Below are 24479 nucleotides of genomic sequence, written 5' to 3' on the forward strand. Positions count from 1 at the left end.
TTGCGTTCTCATCCCAGCGTGCTAAAGCACAAAGGGGGAAGAGCCCCTTTCCTATGTCTCTGTCTCATTCTGGAAGATCTGTTCCAGGAGCCCGCCCACCACCTGTACCCCAGCAAACTTCTTTCCTCTCATTGGCCAGAATTGTGTCCTGTCACCACCGTCAGCTGCAGGGGAGGCTGGGAGGGCAGATACCTGGCAGAGGGGAATGAGGCTGTTGGGATGAGCTGAGAGCCATCACGCTGCAGAGCCTGGGGCCAGCAGCATGGTCACCCTCTGGGTGGGGTGGGGGTGGGGGGTGGCCCATTGGCTGGAGAGAAGGGGAGAGAGTGACAGGTGTCGGCCTCAGGCATGACGGGAGGCAAACCAACCGGGCCCCATCTCACCGGCCCCCCTCCACCCTTGCTCTCCATCCCGCCCCAACCCAGGAGGTGGACGCAGCAGACATCCAGGTCCAGGTTTGTCTGTATGCCTTCGACCTCATCTACCTCAATGGAGAGGTGAGTTCCGGCTGCATGCCTGGGGGGTGACGGGCGGCGGCGTGGGAGCTCGGGAGCCGGCGGTCTGAATTTCCCTCCCGACCTCCACGTCACCGAGCTGGGAGGCCACGCGCAGGTCACGGCTCTCAGGGTGTGGTCCGAGCACCCCTGAGGGTCTCCGAGGTCCTCTCTGGGGAAGCGTGAGACCCTGCCTGCCTTTCCGGCTCCACAGCTGGGGGAGGCAGATCCTCTTCCTGCCCTGCGGCCAGAGCGACATGTCACAGCCGTCTGTGGCCACGTGCCCTCCTTGTACACAGCAGGTGAACACACGGGAGTCCGGCTCCGTCAAAGGCCCGACTTTAATGATCTCACGGTCCGTGAGTTCGAGCCCCGCGTTGGGCTCTGTGCTGACCGCTCGGGGCCTGGGGCCTGCTTCGGATTCTGTGCCTCCCTCTCTCTCTCTGACCCTCCCCCCGTTCATGGTCTGTCTCTCTCTGTCTCAAAAATAAGTAAACACTAAACAAAAAAAGCCTGACTTTAAAGAATTTGCAAACATGTAAAGTAATGCTCCTCTTCTCGTTCATTTTTTTCTAATACAGGCATGTTTCATAAAAGCAAGTTGGGTTAACATATTGGAGTTACTATTTTTTTTTTTTTTTTTTTTTTTACTTTTTTACTTTTTTTTTTTTTACTTTTTTTTGAGAGAGACAGAGACAGAGTGGGAGCGGGGGGAGGGGGAGAGAGAGAGGGAGACACAGAATCCGAACCAGACTCCAGGCTCCGAGCTGTCGGCACAGAGCCCGACGCGGGGGCTCGAACTCACAAACAGGTCGTGACCTGAACTGAAATCAAGAGTCGGACACTTAACTGACTAAACCACACAGTCGCCCTGCAGTTATATTTTTTTGAGAGAGACAGAGCGAGAGCGGGAGGGAGACACAGAATCTGAAACAGGCCGCAGGCTCTGAGCGCAGAGCCCGACGCAGGGCTTGAACTCCGGAACGGCGAGATCGCGATCTGAGCTGAAGTCGGACGCTTAACCGACTGAGCCACCCAGGTGCCCCGGAAGTGAATTAATAAATGTTAAGGTTTCCCACTTTTAATACGGCAACTGCGTGAACATGGGCCATAGTAGCTGATACTGTGTCACTTCTATGGTAAATATCAGGGAGAATAACCCTTTTTTTTGGTACCCAAAAGCTCTCAGGAGTGAGTCCTCAGTAAACTCCAAGGGTGTGAGGTCGGTGGGTCGCCCGGCTGGGCCAGTCAGGAGAGCTGGCGACTCTTGATCCTGGGGTTGTAGGTTCAAGCCCCACACCCAGCGTAGAGAGTGCTTAAAAGTAAGATATTAAAAAAAAAAAGCATGAGGGGATCCTGAGACCGGAACGTGTGAGCACCGCTGCTCCAGGGCACGGGTTAAGAATCTGGAGCCGGGCCACCTGCTGTCACCCGCAGCCCAGCTCTCCCTCCCTGGCTGTGGGGCCGCAGACAAGTGATTGAACCTCTCTGAGTCTCAGCTTCCTCATCCATGATAAAGAGCTCACAGTAGCTCCTTGCCCCGCCTGCTTCGGGACAGAGGGAGCCGGGACAGAGGGAGCCGTGGGACACAGGCGTGCTGGCTGACGCTTACCGCTTACCAGTGTTTATTCTATGAAATGCGTCGCCATCACCACCATCGTCCTGTAGGCAATTAGCCTTTGGCGATCTGGCAGCCGAAAGGCGACCGCTTGCACTCGACTCACGAACCGGAGCATCTTTTCAGCCTTTCTGTGACTTACCGGTCTGGCGGCTTCTTGTTAGTCTCTTGTTGGTCTGCAGAGTTCCTTCCCCAGGAGGCCGGTTCGCCCTTTGCCTCGACGGAGGAAGCCGGGCAAGGTCCTGATGCTGAATGCCGGCCGGTGCCTGAACCACCCACTTTTACGATGCATGTGAAAGATAGCATTTGGGGGCGCCCGGGTGGCTCAGTGGGTTAAGCGTCTGACTCTTGGTTTCGGTTCAGGTCGTGATCTCACGGTTCACGAGATCGAGCCCTGCATCAGCCTCTGTGCTGACTGTGCAGAGCCTGCTTGGGATGGTCTCTCTCAGTCCTTCCCCTGCTCTCTCTCTCTCTCAAGTAAATAAACATTAAAAAAAAAAAAACAAACAACGAACTGTAGTCACAATGACAAGAGTCCGTTCTGGCTCCAGCAGGGCCCGGGCCCCGTCTTATGCACCTGAGGGCACAGCACTAACGGCCTCCAGCCCCCTTGGTGTTCTTGACCTCTACTTGAAATTGGTTCGCGTCCTTGGGCCGGTGTGGCTCCTCCCTCTCAGGGCGATCGTCGTACCCTGCGTGGTGGCTTGTGTGACACAGCCTTCCCGTCTCCCCCCAGTCGGGTTTATCCTCTCTCTACTCCCACGGTGACGCCCCTTCCTCTCCCTTCCTGCCCCCTCAGTCCCTGGTATGCGAGCCCCTTTCCCGGCGCCGACAGCTGCTCCGGGAGAACTTCGTGCAGACGGAGGGCGAGTTCGTCTTCGCCACCTCTCTGGACACCAAGGACACAGACCAGATCGCCGAGTTCTTGGAGCAGTCCGTGAAAGGTGAGGGGGCCTGGGGCCGGCCGCCGTGTGTCCGCCCCGCCCGGGACGATTGCCCTGGTGGAAGCCGGCTGGCCGTCCTGAGCCCGGGGCTTCACGAAGGCCACGCTTCCCTGTCTCCTTCAGACTCCTGCGAGGGGCTGATGGTGAAGACTCTGGACGTCGACGCCACCTACGAGATCGCCAAGAGATCACACAACTGGCTCAAGGTGAGCCGCCCCGGCTGCCCTTCCCAAGTCTGGAAATCTTGCCTTCCAGGTTTCCGATCCACACCGCACCCTGTTTGAGCGCGGGCGCCTTTCCTCGGTCCCCGCTGCCTCCCAGCGCCGCGAGCCTGAGCGCCGTGGAAGCTGGATGAAGTTTCTGGGCTCAGAGCTTGGCCCCTGGGTTGAGTGGGGCCAGCGGGAAGGGAGTCAGCCAGGACATAAATGAGCCGACGTTGGGAGCAGTGAGCACTGTGAAGAGAGCAAGTTGAGTTGGGGCCAGCGAGGATCTCGCCGTGCTCTGGGTGATTGGGAAAGGCCTCTCCCGAGGTGACGCTTGTGTGGAGACGTGGACGACAGGAAAGGGTCAGCCACATGGAGATCTGGGAACAGAGCAGGGTGGGCGGGGCAGAAGGGCAGGGGCAGCCAGTGCAAAGGCCCTGAGGTAGGAACAAGCTCAGCGCGTGCAGGGAGCACGGCGATCGAGGTGTGAGGTGAGGTCGAGGTGGAGAGCGGGCCCCCGATCACACAGCATGTTGGGGGTCGCTGTAAAATACGCTGGATTTTCCGCTAAGGGTTTTGAGAAGCCGGTGGTGGTTTTAGGCAGGAAGCCCCGTGATCTGGTTGTCATTTTGCACAGGACATCTGGCTGGCCGTGAATGGCGGATGGCACGGTGGGTGGGGGGGTGCTGGGCAGAACGGGAGCCGGCGGGCAGGAGGCTTGCCTGGAGAGGGGCGGGAGGACTGCAGCAGGAGGCCAGCTGGAGGGCAGCCGGCTGGATCGCCCCGTGGGTTTGTTAGCGGCCGTGGTCCCTCTGCCCCACCCACCCCCCCCACCCCGGACCGGGAGGGGAGGAACGTTTACTGTTGCTGTCACATGCCCAAGGCTGAGCCCCTGCCTGGCACTGAGTTAATGTTTCTGGAACAAATGGCAAATGTTCTCCGTGTGAAAGAGCGGAATGCGCCTCGTTCCAACAGAAAGGGGGGACCCACGGGGACCCCCGAGGTCTCTCTCTGACCTGTCCTCTGTTCTGCTAGCCCTTCCTAGTTTGGTCACCTCTTTCCCATTCACTCGGGAAGTCTAGAAGCTCGGCCTGTGTCCGGCCCCGGCCTGGTGGCCATTCTTGGTCTTCTCCCGGGAGCTCTCCTGAGACTCCCCCCTCCCACCCACCCATGAGCCTCCGGCAGCGAGGTCTGTGCCTCGCACCCCCTCACCTCCTGCCTTCCCTCCCCAGCTGAAGAAGGACTACCTCGATGGCGTGGGCGACACCCTGGACCTCGTGGTGATCGGCGCCTACCTGGGCCGTGGGAAGCGGGCCGGCCGCTACGGGGGTTTCCTGCTGGCGGCCTACGACGAGGAGAGTGAGGAGCTCCAGGCCATATGCAAGGTGCCGGGAGGCTGGAGGGAAGTCGATTCGCCTCAACGTGGTGGGGGCCTGAACCAAGAGGCTCTCGTGGCCTCTCTGTGAAGCGTTATTTTTTTTCCTAGTTTTTATTTGCTGTTTCTGATCCCACAAGGAACTCTTGCTTTGCATAGAAAAATACACTAGCGTAGAAAGATGTAAGGAAGCTACATTAGGTTAGGAATGAGCTATATCTGAGCTCAGCTACAGATAGTGATGGCTTCAGAGAGATTTGTTTTTCTCCCACAGAATGAGAAGTCTGGAGGGGGGGCAGGCAGCTCTCCGAGGTCATTGGGGGACCCAGCTTCTCTCGCCCCGCACAGTGGCTTTGTCGTGTGCTTCCAATCTCACCTTCCTAATGTGGCTGCAGTAGCTCCAGCCATCACGGCCACGCTCCAAGCATCAGGAAGGGGAAAGGCCCCTGAGCAAAGGGATGTTCCACCTGTGTCAGCCTCAGCCAGCAAGCAACTTCTGTTTAAGTGGCATTGGTCAGAATTTTGCTCCCAACGCCATCCACAAGGGAGCTTAGAAAATGCAGCGGCTTCTGTTTTTGTTTAAAGCCACACACGTCGTTGACCCAACAAATATGAGGCTTTTGCCACAGAAACAGAATAGACTTACCCATAATTCCGGTGCCTCGAGGTAACAATTACTAATATTTGAGGGAACGTCTTATTTCCACTTTTTCAAAGTTGTAATCTCTGTATATGAGGGTTTGTTTTTTTTTTTTTTTTACCCACTAAGGACCTTTTTTTTTTTTTTTTTTTTTTTGCTTTTTTATTATTTCTTTAACATTTATTTCTGAGCGACTGAGACAGAGGATGAGTGGGGGAGGGGCAGAGAGAGAGGGAGACACAGAATCCAAAGCAGGCTTCAGGCTCTGAGCTGTCAACACAGAGCCCGGACACGGGGCTCGAACTCACGAGGTGAGATCATGACCGGAGCCGAAGTCAGATACTTAACGGACTGAACCACCCAGGCACCCCTCTAAGTACCATTTTAAATACCGTCAGATATGCTTAAGTATCATAGGGATAAAAAAATATTAGGGTGTTTGCACTTGTCCCCAGGACTTTTATAAACACGACTTGAATGGGCTAATATAATCCTAAAAAACAAAACGGTTATTTGAAAACGCGTTTATTCAGAAGCAGCAGAGCATTGCAGCTTGGGACACGCAGAGAATGGCAGAACCACAGCTGGTCCCACGAAGGAGAGGAATGTAATTCTATGGAGAAGAAGGGGTTGTTCTGAACAAAAACCCATTGGGGAAAAAAGCGTCCGTTTGGGGGGGATGACAGTTTCTCACTGGCTGAGCTGCTGGGGGCGGTCGGTCACGTCTTCTAGGATGCAGACTCCCTCTTTCCCTCCGGGGGCCTGTAATTGATGGCTCTTCCCTGTCGGGGATTCTGTTGGGGCCTGTAACTGACACCCGGAGGTCTGTCACTGACAGTGGGGGGGGGGGGGGGGGCGTCCTCCCTCGACTAGCCGCTGACTCTGCTTCAGCGACATGGCCCGTGACTGTTGACAAACGCTTGCGGCTGAGTTTTCAACACGCGCCCCCGTTTCCGGAACGAACTCCCTGTAGTCGGCCGGCTACCGTGGGGCCGGCTTTGTTCTGTCCGCTAAACCGATGCTCAGCCCGGGTGACCCGTGGCCGAAGCGGCTTTACGGTTGGCCGATTATCTCAGGGCCCCAACCCGCCACCACCCTGCGTGAACGCACCTAGCACAGTTTTCCGAAACAGCTATTGTCGGACAACAGGTAGGAAGCTGTTTCAGGCTCTCGACCCCCAAACGGGCCTCCCGGCGGGGAAGTTTTCTACGTGCGGTTTGAAGCCGGCTGTCTGGCTACATTCGCGGGCAGCGAGTTCTGCTTTGGCTGTGCTGAGATTGGAGAGGACATCCGGTTGTGGGGCCGGTGGGGGGGAGGGGAGCCCCGGGGGAGCGGCCCCAGGGCCCGGGAGGCCGGGTGGAAGGAGCAAGGGTTTCTCCACAAGGCGAAGGGCAGCAGGTGGGCAGAAGGAACAGAGCAGGGAGAGGGCGTCCCCGCTCCGGGGTCTGCACCCGGCTCCCCCCCTGCAGCTTCCTCTGCGGTTTGGTGGGTGCCGGGGGAGGGCGGGGCCTCCGCTAGGCGCAGGTCGCCGGGTCTCAGGGGCAGGAGCAGCGGGGAGTGCCTGGCCGCCTGCCCTGCGTGCTCGCCTCTCACCTCCGCCGTCCCCCCCCCGCAGCTTGGAACTGGCTTCAGTGACGAGGAGCTAGAGGACCATTTCCACAGCCTCCAGGTGGGCAGCGCGGTGCGGCCTCGTCTCCTCTCCCTGCACCCTCTGGGTGGGGGCGGGGCGCTGGGAGGGGGGCAGCGGGCGGTGGAGCTGGCTTGGGAGCCCCTCGTGTCCAGGTTCGAGTCCCAGCTCCGCCGGCCGACGGGATGGGTCATGGGGCCTCCACCACCTTCCCCGCTCCTGCCCCCGCTGATGGGGGATGAGCCGCGGGGCGGGCGCTTCTGCAGGGGTGCCCGAGTTGGCCCTGAGCGGATCCCTGCGGGGCTGGGTAAGCCCCTGGTAATGTAATTGGGACTGTTTGTTGTCGTGGTCACAGGCATCTTGGGGTAGACTCCCTTTCCGGCGTGCTGGTGTCTCTGCCTCTGTGACATTCTCGCTTCTCTCTCTCTCTGGGTCTCTGTCCCTGTCTTTGCGCCTTTTATCTTTAATGTCTTTAACAAAAAAAATTTTTTTTAATGTTTATTTATTTTTGAGAGAGACAGAGACAGAGCGTGAGCAGGGGAGGGGCAGAGAGAGAGGGAGACACAGAATCCGAAGCAGGCTCCAGGCTCTGAGCTGTCAGCACAGAGCCTGATATGGGGCTCGAACTCATGAGCCGTGAGATCATGACCTGAGCCGAAGTCGGACGCTTAACCGACTGAGCCACCCGGGCACCCCTGTCTTTAATATCTTAACTCAGGTCCCAGGGCCTCTGTCCTTCATTTCTTCCCTTCACCTTTTCCCCCCTGTCCCCACCCAGGCTTTTACGTTAAGGCTTGTCTGTGTCTCCGTCTATCCCTTTTGCCCATTTCCTCGCCTTGACTTTGAGATCCAAGACCCTCTCTTCCTCCCACCCGCTGCTGTTCCCCACAGGCCCTGGTGCTGCCCACCCCACGCTCCTACGTCCGGGCCGACGGCGCCGTGGCCCCCGATCACTGGCTGGACCCCAGCGCCGTGTGGGAGGTGAAATGCGCCGATCTGTCCCTGTCCCCCATCTACCCCGCTGCCCGGGGCCTGGTGAGTCACCGGGGTGCAGCGGGAGGGACCTGGGGTCAGCCTTCTAGATGGGGGATGGGCAGAGGATCACGGAGCCCACACCTGTGCTTCCAGGCTGATAATAGCCAGGAAAGCTTGAGCTTAGGTTTTATTTGGGTGTCAGAAACAGGGTCAAAGTCTCTCTTCTTCTTTCTTTTTTTTTTTTTTTTAAGCAATTCCTCAGGTTTAGAAAGTAAACAGTGAAATTGTTTCCTTTAATATAATCATCTCACCTTTGGCTCTTCAGTGAGTTTTAAAAACACGGTTCTTTTGGGTAAAAGCTGATGGCACTTTTTCACTTCCTTCAATCCATTTTCTCGCTACCGAGGTTTAAAATTCCCCGGGCTGATTTCTGTCACCCGTGGCTCAGTCCTCAACACCAGCTGTCAAGGGTCAGCATATGGGGGACACGCTACCCTGTGGCTGGCGCTGGGGTCGCTCTTTGCTTTCCCCTCCAGAAATCTTGAATTAAAAATGGATTTCTTTTGTGATTTCTTCTGGTCCTTCAAAAATGTAGCCAGCGTATGCTTTTACGATTGGGCGTGGACTTCCACTTAAAGGCGAACTCCTATTTTTATTTTTATTTTTTTAAGTTTGAGAGAGAGCAAGAGCAGGGGAGGGGCAGAGAGAGAGGGAGAGAGAGAGTCCCAGGCAGGCTCCACACTGTCAAGAGTAGAGCCCGATGTTAACCATTCTGACAGGTGTGAGGTGGTATCTCATTGTGGTTTGGATTTGTCTTTCCCTGTTGATGATGATGTTGAGCATTTTTTCATGTGTCGGTTGGCCATCTGGATGTCTTCTTTGGAGAAGTGTCTGTTCATGTCTTTTGCCCATTTCTTCACTGGATTCTTTGTTTTTTTGGGTGTGGCGTTTGAGAAGTTCTTTATAGATTTTGGATACTAATCCTTATCTGATGTGTCATTTGCAAATATCTTCTCCCATTCCATCAGTTGCCTTTTAGTTTTGCTGATTGTTTCCTTCGCTTTTAATTTTGATGAGGTCCCAGTAGTTCATTTTTGCTTTTGTCTCCCTCGCCTCCGGAGACGCGTTGAGTAAGAAGTTGCTGCGGCCGAGATCAAAGAGGTTTTTGCCTGCTTTCTCCTCGAGGATTTCGATGGCTTCCTGTCTTATGTTTAGGTCTTTTATCCATTTTGAGTTTATTTTTGTGTCTGGTGTAAGAAAGTGGTCCAGGTTCATTCTTCTGCACGTCGCTGTCCAGTGTTCCCAGCACCACTTGCTGAAGAGACTGTCTTTATTCCATTGGATATTCTTTCCTGCTTTGTCAAAGATGACTTGGCCATACATTTGTGGGTCCATTTCTGGGTTCTCTGTTCTGTTCTATTGATCTGAGTGTTTGTTTTTGTGCCAGTACCATACTGTCTTGATGATTACAGCTTTGTAGTACAGCTTGAAGTCTGGGATTGTGATGCCTCCTGCTTTGGTTTTCTTTTGCAAGATCGCTTTGGCTATTCGGGGTCTTTTCTGGTTCCATACAAATTTTAGAATTATTTGTTCTAGCTCTGTGAAGAATGCTGGTGTTACTTTGATAGGGATTACATTGAATATGTAGATTGCTTTGGGTAGTATCGACATTTTTTTTTTTATTTTTTTTAATGTTTATTTATTTTTGACAGAGACAGAGACAGAATGCGAGGGGGTTAGGGGCAGATAGAGAGGGAGACACGGAAGCAGAAGCAGGCTCCAGGCTCTGAGCTGTCAGCACAGAGCCCGACGCGGGGCTCGAACTCACGAGTTGTGAGATCATGACCTGAGCCGAAATCGGACGCTCAACCGACTGAGCCGCCCAGGCGCCCCCAGTATCGACATTTCAACAATATTTGTTCTTCCTCTCCAGGAGCATGGAATCTTTTTCCATGTTTTTGTGTCTTCTTCAATTTCTTTCATAAGCTTTCTATAGTTTTCAGTATATAGATTTTTCATCTCCTTGGTTAGATTATTCTAGGTATTTTATGGTTTTTGGTGCAACTGTAAGTGGGATCGATTCCTTGATTTCTCTTTCTGTTGCTTCATTGTTGGTGTAGAGGAATGCAACCGATTTCTGTGCATTGATTTTATATCCTGCCACTTTGCGGAATTCATGAATCAGTTCTAGCAGTTTTTTGGTGGAATCTTGAGGGTTTTCCATATAGAGTATCATGTCATCTGCGAACAGTGGAAGTTTGACCTCCTCCTGGCCGATTTGGATGCCTTGTATTTCTTTGTGTTGTCTGATTGCAGAGGCTGAGACTTCCAATTCTATGTTGAATAACAGTGGCGAGAGTGGGCATCCCTGTCTTGTTCCTGATCTTAGGGGGAAAGCTCTCGGTTTTCCCCCATTGATATTAGCGTTGGGTCGTTCATATATGGCTTTTATGATCTCGAGGTATGCTCCTTCTATCCCTGCTTTCTTAAGGGTTTTTATCAAGAAAGGATGCTGTATTTTGTCAAGTGCTTTCTCTGCATCTATTGAGAGGCTCATATGGTTCTTGTCCTTTCTTTTATTGATGTGATGAATCACGTCAATGGTTTTGTGGATATTGAACCAGCCCTGCATCCCAGGTATAAATCCCACTTGGTTGTGGTGAATAATTTTTTTAATCTATTGTTGGAGCTGGTTGGCTCCTCTTGTTGAGGATTCATTGGGGAAATTGGTCGGTCATCCATGTTCATTGGGGAAATTGGTCGGTCGTTCTCCTTTTTAGTGGGGTCTCTGTCTGGTTTTGGAATCAAGGTAATGCTGGCTTCATAGAAAGAGTTTGGAAGTTTTCCTTCCATTTCTATTTTTTTGGAACAGCTTCAAGAGAATAGGTGTTAACTCTTCCTTAAATGTTTGGTAGAATTCTCCTGGAAAGCCATCTGGCCCTGGACTCTTGTTTTTTGGCAGATTTTTGATGACTAATTCGATTTCCTTACTGATTATGGGTCTGTTCAAATTTTCTATTTTTTCCTGTTTCAGTTTTGGTAGTGGGACTCCCTATTTTTATTATTATTTATTTATTTATTCATTTTAAATGTTTGTTTATTTTTGAGAGGGAGAGCAAGCGAGTGAGCATGAGCGGGGAGGGGCAGAGAGAGGGGGACACACAGAATCCCAAACAGGCTCCGGGCTCTGAGCCGTCATCACAGAGCCTGATGCAGGGCTCGAACTCATGAACCACGAGATCATGACCTAGGCCGAAGTCAGACGCTCAACCAGCTGAGCCACCCGGGCGCCCTGGGACTCCTATTTTTAAATCGACTTTCTTTTTCGAAAATTCTCACTCAGACTCCACCCTAGACAGTCAGGGTGCCCCGGTGACAAGTGACAGGAGCGGCGTTTATGGAACGTCTGTGCGAAGCGGGCACTGTGCTCACAGGCTCGGCACTCACACGCACGCGTCCTGTCCTCACGACACTGAACATCCCCAGTGTGCAGCTGGGGAAATAGAGCCCCGGGAGCGAAGGTCACTGGCCCGGGGTCACGCAGCTCCTGAGTTGGGAGCTGGGATTCGCACCCTGCCTCTGGTTCTAGAACCTGCACCCCATCTCTGCTATCCTGCCTCTCGGCCCTAAGAATAATAATATAATAACAGCTGTGGTAGCTGGTGTTTCTTAAGCACCTATTACACTCCAGGTATGGTCCTAACTAAGCACTTTGTTGCCTTATTTAATTTTTATAACCTGTTGCTTGGCCCCATTGTGTGGACGAGGAAGCTGAGGCCGGAGGGGAGGGAGCGGAGAGGAGGCTGGATAGGAAACTGCTGGCGTAGGTGGCCTGTGGGCTAGACCCCAGGAGCGTCTCCATCATCGCCCCCTCCCCCAGGTGGATAGCGAGAAGGGGATCTCCCTCCGTTTCCCCCGGTTTATTCGCGTCCGCGAAGACAAGAAGCCGGAGGAGGCTACCACCAGTGCCCAGGTGAGGCCTCGGCCCGGGTGGGCTTGCCCGGCCAGGCCGGCTTCTCGGCGGTGGGTTCTGGAATGGGGGGGGAGGGGTACCCCCGGGGCTTCTGATCGCCCGCTCCCACCCGCTGTCCTCAGGTGGCCTCTCTGTTTAAGAAGCAGAGTCAGATTCAGAACCAGCAGGGCGCGGACTTAGACTCCGACCCGGAAGATTTCTACTAGGCTCCCACCCTCCCCGGGGCACCGGGGGCATCACCTCTGTTGTTCAGCAAATCCGGTGTCACGGTCGAGTGGGTTTTGAGTGTCAGAGGTGTGTGCGCGCGCGGGGACAGTTTAAGTTGGGATCCGGGATTTCACCAGTCGTTTGTGTTTTCAATAAATAATTCTTGAACCCCCACCGTGGTGTCAGAGTCTGTGTTGGGTGCTGGGGGCGCGGCTCCTGGAGCTCCCACGTGGACGGCGGGGGACAGATGGGAACCGTCTGAACCAGCACCTTCCGGTGGGATTATCTGCAGGGCTGGAAATGCCCTTTATCCGTATGCGGCCGCCAAGCCCTTGAAATGTAGCCAGTGTAACTGAAGGATTTATTTGTTTATTTATTCATTCATTCATTCATTTATTTATTTTGAGAGAGATAGAAACAGTGCAAGCAGGGGAGGGGCAGAGAGAGAGGGAGAGAATCCCAAGCAGACTCCTCGCTTGTCCGTGCAGAGCCGGAGGTGGGGCTCAAACCCACGAAACTGTGAGATCACGACCTGGGCCAAAACCAGCAGTCGGATGCTTAACCGACTGAGCCACCCACGTGCCCCGCTGGTGATGTTCATTTTATTTACTTATTTTTAATTTAAAACAAAATTTAAAAAAAAATTTTTTTTAACATTTTTATTTATTGTTGAGACAGAGAGAGACGGAGCATGAGCAGGGGAGGGGCAGAGAGAGGGGGAGACACAGAATCCGAAGCAGGCTCCTGGCTCTGAGCTGTCGGCACAGAGCCTGACACGGGGCTCGAACTCACGGACTGTGAGATCATGACTTGAGCTGAAGTCAGACGCTTAACCCACTGAGCCACCCAGGTGCCCCTAATTAAAAAAAATTTTAACATTTATTTTTGAGAGAGAGAGAGTGAGAGGGGGAGGGGCAGAGAGAGGGGGAGACACAGAATCCGAAGCAGGCTCCAGGCTCCGAGCTGTCAGCACAGAGCCCGATGCGGGGCTCGAACTCATGAACCACAAGATCATGACCTGAGCTGAAGTCGGACGCTTAACCGACTGAGCCCCCCGGGCGCCCCCGGTGATGTTCGTCTTAATCATTTGATCGAGATGGTGTCGGCTGGGTGTCCCCCCTACAGAGCGACTCTCCTGTGCCATGAGTACGTTGTAAGGGGATACTTTGTGCCGTGTAAATAAATGTGGTCAAGCTTGGCCCTTTTTGTTCCTGTCTGTGGGGACTCCTGGTGTCCTGTGTTATGCTATGTAATCTGTTGTTCTTTCTGTGGATTTCCAAATGGCCCCCGACCTGGCCAGTGGAGCTTGTTCAGGCTGGCGTCCGTGTTCCTTTGCTGTGACCCCACGACGCTGTGCTGGCCTCACGGCACAAGATTTGTTTCTAGGCGCATCTGCCTGCTGGTCCTGTTCCAGTCATGGGAGCGGCCGCGTCTCCCGGTCTCGGTTCCTTTGAGTGCAGAATGCTATTTAGAAGTCAAGCCCCAGACGCTAGACGTATCCTGTAGACGCCGCCTCACTCCGCTCACGTTCCCACCCGGCACCCTGGGCCATGCCGCCTCTCTGCGGGCACCTCCCCCTATTTGGATCCCCTCCCGACCCCCGGGGTGGAGACCCTCGTTGCCTCCTTGGGCGGTGACACGTGGCTATGACTTCTCCCCCTCGCCAGTATGGATGCCCACCTCGTTCCTCCCCTCCCCTCCCCCAAATCATTTAGGGAGACGGAAGAGAGAGACGAGCAGAAGCAGCCCAGACAGCACCCTGTTGGTCGCGATGCGTGCCCGCTTCCTGAAGCCAGGGTTCTGACCCAGTCCCTGGGTTCCTGCATCCGCCAGCTGGCCCTCGCGGGTGGCACACAGCTCCCGGCGGCCAGGGCCGTGCCCTCTACGTCTTTACCTGCCCACAGGCCAGCAGAGGCCCGGCCTGCGGTGAGCGCCCAGAACGTGAATGAAGGGCTGCCCCGGGCTCTAATCCCCGTTTTTTGCAATGATCTTTCCAGTCCTATTCTGGGGATAAAAGGTCAGAGCCTGAGACTGGCCTCCCCCTCCTCCGCCCGCCCCATCCCCGCCCATCTCACTCGAGCCAGACGGGGAGGCAGACACAGCTCTGATCCCCTCCCCAACCCGAGTAGAGATTTCTGATCCAGCTGTCACAGCTCTCGGACACCAGGGGCCGAGGGAGAGGCAGGAAGAGTTGGCAGAGGAGTGACCGAGAAGATAAGGAGGCCGAGCCACCGAGGGGGACGGGAAGGAGGGGGAGCCGACTTGAGCCTGGTGCCTGCCGAGCCGTCCCCGTCCCTCCATGCAGGTCCCCGTGGGCCCCGCCTGCATCTTCCTGAGAAAAGGCATCGCCGAGAAACAGCGGGTGAGGTGGCAGCACGCTTTTTACTGTCAGGCTTTCAGAGATGAGTAGCCACTCGGTGGGATTTCCCAGGTCGGGTGCGACGGCCCCAAGCCTGACCCTCGCGGTGTCCCAGATACGGGGGCGGCAACGGTGATTGGAAATTCTTAGCCGGTTTAGGAACCGGTCGCGGGGGGCACGGATCCTCCGGCCCCGCCGTCGCTGAACGCTGGTCCCCACAAAAGGGGTTCTGAGCCTTGGGAGAAAGAATGGGGTGGGTGGGGTAAGAATCCAGGGGGTGTAGCGGGAAGAATTCGGACTCAGAGCTCAGATCTCAGGCTGCATCTGACCTGCTGCACAGCCTGGAGGGAGTGATTTAAAGTCTCCCCGCCTTGGGAGGGGCTCTGCCCCTAGGAGCTGTGTGACCTCAGGCAGTTTCCTTAACCTCTCTGTTCCTCCGCTTCCTCTTTTATAAAGATGGGAATGCTATTTATTTGGTCCTACCCTGCACCGGGTGGTTCTGAGGTTTAAATGAAGGGACTGTGGACGTCTGGCCCAGAGCTGGCACTCTGAGCACGTTTGCTCTGATTCTAAGCCTCACTGTCTTCTTCTGGAAAAGGAGGGGACTGGATTCCATGGCATCCAAGGCCCCCTTTCAGCACAGCGGGATGGATGTCCGTTCAGGAAGGGCAGAGGGAGAGAGATCAAGATTCCAGGACAGGAGAGAGGAAATGCAAAGCGATGAGCGAGAGGGCGAGAGGCAAAGAGCCGTGGGTGGGAGGCAGGAGGTGAGCGAAGGAAGGGAAGGAAGGGGTGGGTGGAACGAGCAGGAACGGAGGAGAAACAGGAAAGGAGAGGGATCGCTCAGAGGAGGGAGGGGACATGGTTGGAGAAGTGGATATGCTGGATCCCTGACCCTCTCCAAATTCCCTCTCCCTGCATTCCTTTCCAGGAAAGACCGCTGGGACAGGATGAGATCGAAGGTAACCTCTGTCCCCAGAAGACCCCCCATGGTCGTCTGCCACTAAGCTGCTCTCTGTGCATCTCCGTGCAGACCCTTTCGTCCCAGCTCCCTCTCCTCCCACTTAGCCATGATTTGTGGAACTCATGGTACTTTAGGCACCTCCCAACGTGTTTAGAAGGCAAACCCATCCCCGGGTGTCTCGGAGATCCAGGAGTGACACATGCATGAGTTTATTTTGAGAGAGAGAGAGAGAGAGAGAGAGAGAGAATCCCAAGCGGGCTCCATGCTGTCAGCGCAGAGCCCGGCATGGGTCTCGATCTCATGACCCGTGAGATCATGACCTGAGTAAGCCAAAATCAGGAGTCGGACGCTCAACCGACTGAGCCACTCAGGTGCCCCATATGCCTTTTTTTTTTTTTTTTTTAACATTTGGCACCTCCCTGGTGGTTTCAAGGGATGCCAGTCTGCCCCATTGACTGTTTCAAGTCTCCCCAGCCAGTCTGCCCCATTCACCGTTTCAAGTCCCCCCCCAGAGTTCTCCTCTCTTCGCTTTCAGAGCTTCGGGAAGCGTTTCTTGAGTTCGACAAGGACAGAGATGGGTTCATCTCTTGTAAGGATTTGGGGAATCTCATGAGGACGATGGGCTACATGCCCACAGAGATGGAGCTGACTGAACTGGGCCAGCAAATCCGCATGAACCGTGAGGCCGGGGGCGGGAAGAAGGACTGGGGCTGGGGGCGGGCTGGTGGGGGGAATCGGGAGGGATGTGGAGGCTGAGCGGCAGGTAAGGAAGAGGGTAGGCGGCCCTGGGAGTCCGGAAGCCACTGGGAGTCCGAGCAGCTCAGCCTGTACTCGGGGAGGCAGCGTTTGAAGTGAATAAAAACGGTGACCTTAGAGGCAGGATCTGGACTCAAGGCCCATTTCTATCATTTACTGATTGTGGGTTTTTTTTTTTTTAATTTATTTATTTTGGGGGAGAGAGAGCGACGTGGGGCTCGAACCCACGAACCGTGAGATCGTGACCTGAGCCAAAGTCGGACGCTCAACCGACTGAGCACCCCCAGGCGCCCCGACTGTGGCCCCTTTTGAAAAGTGGAGTCAACCCCCACTCTTGAGTCTCAGTGTCCCCACCTGTCAGGCAGAAATGATGTCACTCCTTGTGCGATTGCGACAAAGGAGGTGACGCAGGTCAGGCTCTTGGTTAGGGATGTAGGTTTACTGCCATCACCACCGGCTTTTCGAGAAGGAAGCTGGGCCAGAATCGCTCTGAGGTTTGCTTCTGGGCACGTCACGGAGGAAAGGAGGCCGAACGCCAGGACAGGATCGTGTTCCTATCTGGAAGGGACGTGCCTCCCGTTTAATTCGCACTCCCCCACTCACAGACCAACAGAGGAGGGAATGTAGATCTGAATCAATTAAGAGATTTGCTCGAGGTCACACGGACAGCTGCTTACTGCCACCCTGTGCACCCCATCCGCCCCGGTTTGGATTAAAGGGACCCTGGGGCCCGGGTTGGCCGAGAGAGAAGGTTCTCAGAAGGCAGAGAGATCAGAACAGGTCTACCTTGAACAGACCCTGAAGGTAATGGTGGCTTAGGCACACGGAATCTCACTTAGACCTGCCTCTTCTGTCCCCAGTGGGTGGCCGTGTAGACTTTGACGACTTTGTGGAGCTGATGACCCCCAAATTGCTCGCGGAAACGGCGGGGATGATCGGCGTCCAGGAGATGCGCGATGCCTTCAAGGAAGTGAGTTGAGAGTTTCGCGATGCTAGAGGTAGTTGAAGAAAGCCCAGGGGTCTACGATTGGGCTTTAAGCGGGGACAGAACCCACCCACACCGATTTCTTTTTTTTTTAATCATCGCAAATAACGGTGGGAGTAAGCAGCCCCTTATCTCAGTCATGCATATGGGGAAACTGAGGCTCGTGGAATTTACTAAATCTTACCCAAGGTCCTGCAGTCCCCTAGCCCATGTTAGGACCTCTCATCTCACTGTCTGTAATGGGAAGAAGGAATCCAATAACTTGAGATCCCAGAGGGGAACGCAAAGAGATAATCTGGTTTAACCCAGATGCTTAACACACATGAGACCCAGGGAGGGTGAGGCGTTTGCTGAAATGCGCTCATCCCCCGATAAAATGCTTTTCTCAGAGCTTTCAATACAGGCGGCAAAAGTAAAGAACAGCATAGCGTTTGGAAGGAAAGACTTTGGAGCTGTGCAAATGTGGGTTCCCAATCCCAGGAAGATCTCCCCCTTTCAGCTGTGTGATTTTTCTGCCCCAGCTTCACATAAAGATCTAGAATTGCATCGTCCGACAGAACTGCCTGTGATCTCAGAAACGCTCTGTCCAGGGCCCCTGGGTGGCTCAGTCGGGTTGAGCGTCCGACTTCAGCTCAGGTCATGATCTCGCGGTTCGAGAGTTCGAGCCCCGTGTCAGGCTCTGTGCTGACAGCTCAGGGCCTGGAGCCTGTTTCGGATTCTGTGTCTCCCTCTCTCTCTGCCCCTCCCGTGCTCATGCTCTGTCTCTCTCTGTCTCAATAATAAATAAACATTAAAAAAATTTTTTAAAAAGAAAGAAAGGAACACTCTGTCCAAAATGGTAGCCACTGGCCACCTGTGGCTGCCAAGCCCTTGACACATGGCCAGTATGACTTGAGGAACTGATTTGTTCATTTTCTCTAATTCTGGTTAGTTTCAGTTCGATTATTTACTTAATTTCCTTTGACATTCAACAGAATATAAATTCAATTTGTTTGAATTTAAAAAAGGAATACACAGGGCGCCTGGGCGGCTCAGTCAGCTAAGGGTCTGACTCTTGATCTCAGCTCAGGTCTTGATCTCAGGGTCGTGAGTTCAAGCCTGCATTGGGCTCTGCGCTGGGCGTGAAGCCTACATAAAAATAAAATAATAAAATAAAATAAAATAAAATAAAATAAAATAAAATAAAATGTAAAATAAATATAAAAAAATAAAATAAATAAAATAAAATATAATATAATATAAAAATAAAATATAAAAAATAAAATAAAATAAAATAATATATAAAATAAATAAAATAAAATAAAAAATAAAAAATAAAATAAAATAAATAAAATAAAATAAATAAAATAAAATAAAATAAAATATTATAAAATAAAATATAAAATAAAATAAATAAAATAAAATAAATAAAATAAAATAAAATATTATAAAATAAAATATAAAATAAAATAAATAAAACAAAGTAAAATATAAAAAAATAAAATAAAATAAAATAAATAAAATAAAATAAATAAAATAAAATATAAAAAAATAAAATAAAATATAAAAAAATAAAATAAAATAAATAAAATAAAATATAAAAAATAAAATAAAATAAAATAAAATAAAATAGTAATATATAAAATAAATAAATAAAATATAAAATAAAATAAAATAAATATTAAAAAAATAAAATAAATAAAATATAATAAAATATAAAATAAAATAAATAAAATAAAATAAAATATAAATAAAATAAAATATAATATAATATAAAATATAAAAAAATAAAATAAAATAAAATAAATAAAATAAAATATAAAAAATATATAATATAAAATAAAATAAAATAAATAAAATAAAATAAAATAAATAAAATAGTAAAGTAAAATAAAACAAAAACAAATATTCAATTCAGTTATTGGGAAACATTTTGTTTGGAAAAACTTGGGCATGTAGATCTACCCTTTCAACTCTAAATTGTATAAAAGGTGCATACAGGTCAAGTATTTCCTATACTATTTGGTGTTTGAATTGAGAGGCGCTATCGGTGGTAAAATACACCTGGATTAAGACTTAGTATCCTTGGCTTAAGCATATGTGTGCACTGAGCACATTAACTAATCACGCTAAGTATAAGTACTTACTATGGTAGTATGCTAAGTCTTACGAAATCCAGTGCGAATTAAAAAATGTAATGCTCAATAATTTTTAAAGATTTTACTAAAAAAATTTTTTTAATGTTTATTTATTTTTGAGAGAGAGAGACAGAGAGAGACAGAGCACGAACAGGGAAGGAGCAGAGAGAGAGAGAGACACAGAATCCGAAGCAGGCTCCAGGCCCCGAACTGTCAGCACAGAACCTGATGCGGGGCTCAAACTCACGAACTGCTAGATCATGACCCGAGCCGAAGGCGGACACTTGCTTAACTGACTGAGCCACCCAGGCGCCCCTCAAGATTTTATTTTTAAGTAATCTCTACACCCAATATGGGGCTTGACCTCACGACCCCGAGATCAAGCTCTACCACACATCTACGTGTGGGACGCCTGGGTGGCTCAGTTGGTTACGCGTCTGACTCTTGATCTCCTCGCGGGTCATGATCGCAGGGTCATGAGTTCAAGCCCTGCGTTGGGCTCCACACGGGGTGTGAGGTCTACTTAAAAAAATTCGCTGTTCTCTTTCACCGTTTTTTTTTTTTAAAAACGTGGCTACTAGCAAATTTTAAATCAGTCATGCAGTTCGCACTGTATTTCTCCTGGACGGCACTGCTCTGGGGGCGGGGGGGGGGGGGGGGGGGGGTGGGGATCATGTTCCAGGCTGAGGAAGCAGCAGGTGTGGACGGATGCTGGAAGGCAGGAAGGCAGATGTGGGCAAGAGCAAGGTCTTGGAGCTTGGAGTCCCGAGCTGGAGAGAAAGTAGCAGGCGATCAACAAGGGTCAGAGTTGGCGGAAGCAGGGCCAGCCTCTTAGGAGTCTGTGCTTCTCGGAACGAGCCAGGATATCATGGAGGGGGATGAGGAAGCCACTGGGCGATTTTCAGCAGGGGATGCGACAAGATCTGATTTCTGTTTTATGTTTTTTTGTTGTTGTTGTTGTTATTTTTTAAAGTTTATTTTTGAGAGAGAGACAGAGAGACAGAGAGAGAGAGAATCCAAAGCAGGCTCTGTGCTGTTAGCGCAGAGCCCAATGCGGGGCTCAAACTCATGAACCTTGAGAGCGGGAGTGGGATGCTTAACCGACTGAGCCACCCAGGTGCCCCTGAGTTCTGTTTAAATTTTTTTTTTATGTTTTTTTATTCTTGAGACAGAGGAAGAGAGAGAGAGACAGAGCATGAGTGGGGGAGGGGCAGGGAGAGGGAGACACAGAATCCGAAACAGGCTCCAGGCTCTGAGCTGTCAGCACAGAGCCGGATGCCGGGCTCGACCTCACGAACGTGGAGATCAGGGCCTGAGCCAAAGTTAGATGCTTAACCGACTGAGCCACCCAGGGGCCCCTGATTTCTGTCTTAAGTGAACAGGAACAGGAGGTCCTGAGATGTGGACCACCATGGGATCCAGAGGGCCAATCAGGGGACCGTCATGACGGTCCAGGCAAGAGACGATTGTGGCTTCAGCCGGGTTAGCATCAGCGCGGCTAGACGAGGATGGTTAGCTGCCCCCACCCCCCACCCCACCCCCACGCCCCCCACACTGGGGAGATAGCCCGGACGAGACTTTCTGTGCGGGTTGGTTAAGGGTGTGCAGCATGGAGGTTTGAAAATAGTTCATTAGTTTAACTAATATTGCACCGTGGGGAAGGCACCGTTTGGGGGACCTGCCACGGGGCGGTGAACACGACCGTGAAAATGACCCGCCCTCCGGGAGCTGAGGACATTTTCGAGTGCACGACGGGCGCTTAGCTTAGCTCCCGACCGCTGTGGTTGTGCTCACGGTCCTTGCCAACACCGCGCCTCTGCCCCGAGCAGTTTGACACCAACGGGGACGGGGAGATCACCCTCGGGGAGCTGCAGCAGGCCATGCAGAGGCTTCTGGGAGAGAAGCTCACCCCTCGCGAGATCTCGGAGGTCGTGCAGGAGGCGGACGTGAACGGAGACGGCACGGTCGACTTTGAAGGTGACGTCGCGAGGGGGCAGCCGCCGCGCGCGGGTGGCTTTCTGAGCCAGGGCTCACTCCTACCTCCCCCGTGCCTGTCCCTCCCTGGCTCACGGGGCGCCTTTGTCGAGAACGAAATGTCCCGTCGGGAGAGTGGACCGGTCACCAGCTGAGGCTCTGGGGTCAGATGCACGGGGTTCAAATTCAAGGTCGTCTCTTACCTGTCCTAGCCACCCAGAGAAGTCACGCGTGACGCTGCTGCTCGTTCCGGGCGGGAACGCCCTTGCCCCTTCCCGCTGGCCCAGTGTCAGTTATGCCACCGGAAGGTGCTCCCACCCCTCCTCTCGGCGCCCCCTTGTGCCTCCGCCGCAGCGCTGAGGGTGACATCACCCGAGCTCGTAATAGCGCCTCGCCTGTTTCCTCCCGAGGAGACCCCGGACTGAACCCTTCTTCCCTACACACCCCGGTCCTGGCTCAGAGCTCGTCCCACGTGTACTGAGGGATCGGCGGAAGGGAACCCGTGGGAACCCTGTGCGGATGGGAGTGGAGACCATTTTCGTGGGAGACCTAACAGGGAGGGTCAGAGTCTCATCATGGTGACTCTAGTTCAGGCACCCCAGCATCTAACTGCTGCCGGGGGACAAAAGCTGAGTTCTCGGTCTGATGCTCAGGTGCATCCCTGGTGTGACCCCCACCCCCGGCCGCACTTCTGTCCCCACTCTCAGGGTCGCTGCGCTCTGGTGCACACTGGCTGCCTGCTCTGTGTTCTCTAAATCCTGTTTCTCCCTCTCTGACGTCCCTTCCGCTTCCGGTACCTTCCCCGGTGTTCTCCATCCCTCAGGAATCGGCGCAGCTCGGTCTCCGCCATGAAGCGTCCCTTCGTCCTCAGCTGGCTGAATCCCCCATATCTGTTGCCCTACAAAGGCTTCCCTGTCCCCCTCCCTTCAAAGGACGTAATCGCCGCAGACCTCGCTGCCTTGAGTTGTGTTGGCCTCCTGGGATGTCAAATCCTGGAGGCGGTCAGGGATGTTCTCTGACCCATCAGCTTGTAATTCCCAGTAGGGAAACTCAGGAGGCATTTATGGCCTGGCTGTAACTGAGGAAATATTGTCGGGATGCCCGCTGGGTCTCGCCAGGCTCAGGTGTACGAGGGGCATCACTGAAAGTCTGGACGAGCTAAGAGACAGATCCCCGGGCCAGCCCCGCGCAGGGGAAGGACAGATGGACCTCAAGACCTGGGTGGGGCCCAGAAGTTCATGGGGCATGGAGTCACCGCAGAGTCAGTGCGTTCCTTCCAAGGTTTTCCATTCACCGTCCACGTGGCCTCAGGCGCATTGGTTAACCTCACTGGCCTCCGTTTGCTTATCTGGGAAATGGTAGTTACGCCTCCAGGATCGGTTGGAAAGATGAAATAAGATAGTCGTAACGATTGTGTAACGCTTCATGGGTCTTGTAAGCATTCTGTCGTTCAACCATCTGGAAAACTTGTGTAAGGCATATGGCGATCCTGTGATTCCCATTTTGGAGACGAAGAAACTGAGGAGCAGAGGGTTTCCCAAAGATCACCCTTGGTTCCTGACACATAGTTAAGGGCTCAAAATGTGCTCTTACAAATCGGCGCCTTACCCAGGGGCTTTTCTTTGCAGAGTTTGTGAAGATGATGTCTCGCTGAGGAGGTTCTGGAAGCCCCCGGTCTCTCCCCACCAGGCCGGCATGGACCCCGCACTTGTGGAAGACCAGATCCCCTCGGGCCCGTCCAGGAGAGAGGGTGGGAGGGTGCGTGGTGACTGGCCTTGCATTGTATGAGTCGAGGCTGGGCCAAAAGTGATGGCTTTGCCCGGATGGCGGGCGGGGTGAGGGGGAACCTCTCTAGAATGAGATAAGAAGCTAGAAATGAGATCAGGACCAAGGTCAGCGCCACCCCACCAATTCCAGAGGTTAATGACATCTCCTGACTTCATGTAACCCCCAATGCCTACACCCCAGCAGAGTCTCTTCCCTGGTGTCCTCTTGGGTCAGACTCTCCAAAAGCTCAGCCCATGGTCCACCCTTCCCCCTTCTTGCTTCAGCTGCTTCAGATTTCCTCGGTTTCTTTCTGTCGGTAAGAGGGAGGCATGACAATCTTGGGGCTACAAACAGGATTCCTGGGAAGACCGGGCTTGGAAATGGTTCCATTAAAGAGGCTTCCAAAGTGAGGTTAGTCCGTTTTCTTGATTTCCTGGAAGGACAGTCTGGTGGTTGCTTTTTTTCCCCCTCCCGCCTCCTACTTCGTGGTGTAAGATAACTTGGATAAGATACTCAGGCCACTGAATTAAACCATAAATCTGGATTACGGAGGTTTAGGGCAAGCTGATCCCCGGGGAATTAATCCCCTGCAAAATGTCATCGCGCAAAAGAGAAAGAGGATGGGGGAATTCTCAAATCCTCAGCTCGGCCAGGTGGTGTGGAAACTGTTCCTAGAAGCTCCCTGCCCTGCCTTCCCCGTGTCTGTCTGCCCTGGGTGCTCAGGGCGATTGCCTCTGGTAGGTGGGGAGTCAGGCCAGCCCTCACACCCTGATGCTGACCTGCACCCTGAAACCAGAGGGTCTTTTCCTCCTCACCTCTGCCCTTGGGCAGGACGCCCCAGTAACGCAAGGTCCCCAAAGTACAGGATTCGTGTCACACCCTTCCACCGAGTTTATTTCACTTTCGAAACCTACTAAGTAGCTGTATGCAATGGGTCATCGGTTTATAGAATAGCCTCGCTTTATAGAATTTAAATTTAATAGAGTGGAACCAGAATAATGTATTTCCTAACTTCTTGCTGTGACCACTTCCCTTTTGCCCTTCCTTTCTTCCCTCCTTCCTTCCTTCCTTCCTTCCTTCCTTCCTTCCTTCCTTCCTTCCTTCCTTCTTTCCTTCCTCCCTCCCTCCCTCCCCCCTCCCTCCCTCCCTCCCTCTCCTTCACTTTCTCCCTCCCTTCCCTTCTGGCACTTTATTTATTCAGTAGTGATGTATGAAGTGCTTGCTGCATACAAGGCCCTCTTCCAAGAATAGCTCTATCTCAGTGAATGAAATACACAGATCCCCGCCGCCACCCGCCCCCCCCCACCACCACCAGGAGCTTACATTATGAAGGGAAGAGACAGACACAGAACAAAATACATGAGTAAATATAATCCTAGTTAGTATGGCAGAAGATGGAAAGAGATATGGAGAAAAATGGAGCAGGAAAGTGGTTAAGGGATTTGGGAATGAGGAGGAGTCCCCAGTCCCGGTAGGGGCAAGGAGTCTACTGAGCACCAGG

At 52.6% G+C, this 24479-nt stretch overlaps 2 protein-coding genes across 7 annotated transcripts in view; both read left to right on the top strand.

Moving 5' to 3' along the window:
• LIG1 (DNA ligase 1) overlaps window positions 1-12230 on the top strand; it is a 45245-nt gene extending 33015 nt beyond the window's left edge. For all 3 annotated transcript variants that reach the window (XM_042919240.1, XM_042919238.1, XM_042919237.1), the window contains 8 exons: window positions 426-497; window positions 2912-3056; window positions 3180-3262; window positions 4492-4644; window positions 6890-6943; window positions 7793-7936; window positions 11757-11849; window positions 11972-12230. In XM_042919240.1, the coding sequence (XP_042775174.1) occupies window positions 426-497; window positions 2912-3056; window positions 3180-3262; window positions 4492-4644; window positions 6890-6943; window positions 7793-7936; window positions 11757-11849; window positions 11972-12055 (828 nt within the window). In that variant the 3' untranslated portion in view covers window positions 12056-12230. The remainder of the gene's footprint in view (window positions 1-425; window positions 498-2911; window positions 3057-3179; window positions 3263-4491; window positions 4645-6889; window positions 6944-7792; window positions 7937-11756; window positions 11850-11971) is intronic.
• Window positions 12231-13718: 1488 nt separating this feature from the next.
• CABP5 (calcium binding protein 5) lies at window positions 13719-23370 on the top strand. 4 transcript variants are annotated; one of them, XM_042918815.1, is made up of 7 exons: window positions 13719-13982; window positions 14201-14418; window positions 15347-15377; window positions 15915-16058; window positions 16996-17105; window positions 21067-21214; window positions 22840-23370. In XM_042918815.1, exons 2-7 carry the CDS (start codon window positions 14356-14358, stop codon window positions 22863-22865), a joined length of 522 nt encoding a protein of 173 aa, XP_042774749.1. In that variant the 5' UTR covers window positions 13719-13982; window positions 14201-14355; the 3' UTR covers window positions 22866-23370. The 4 variants fall into 4 exon arrangements, with proteins under 4 accessions (XP_042774749.1, XP_042774748.1, XP_042774747.1 ...); XM_042918813.1 differs by lacking the exon at window positions 13719-13982 and adding an exon at window positions 15014-15182 and having other exon boundaries at window positions 14368-14418; XM_042918814.1 differs by having other exon boundaries at window positions 13719-14418.
• Window positions 23371-24479: the final 1109 nt, after the last annotated feature.

This window comes from Panthera leo, chromosome E2 (genome assembly GCF_018350215.1).
Source record: "Panthera leo isolate Ple1 chromosome E2, P.leo_Ple1_pat1.1, whole genome shotgun sequence".
Classification (NCBI taxonomy): domain Eukaryota; kingdom Metazoa; phylum Chordata; class Mammalia; order Carnivora; family Felidae; genus Panthera; species Panthera leo.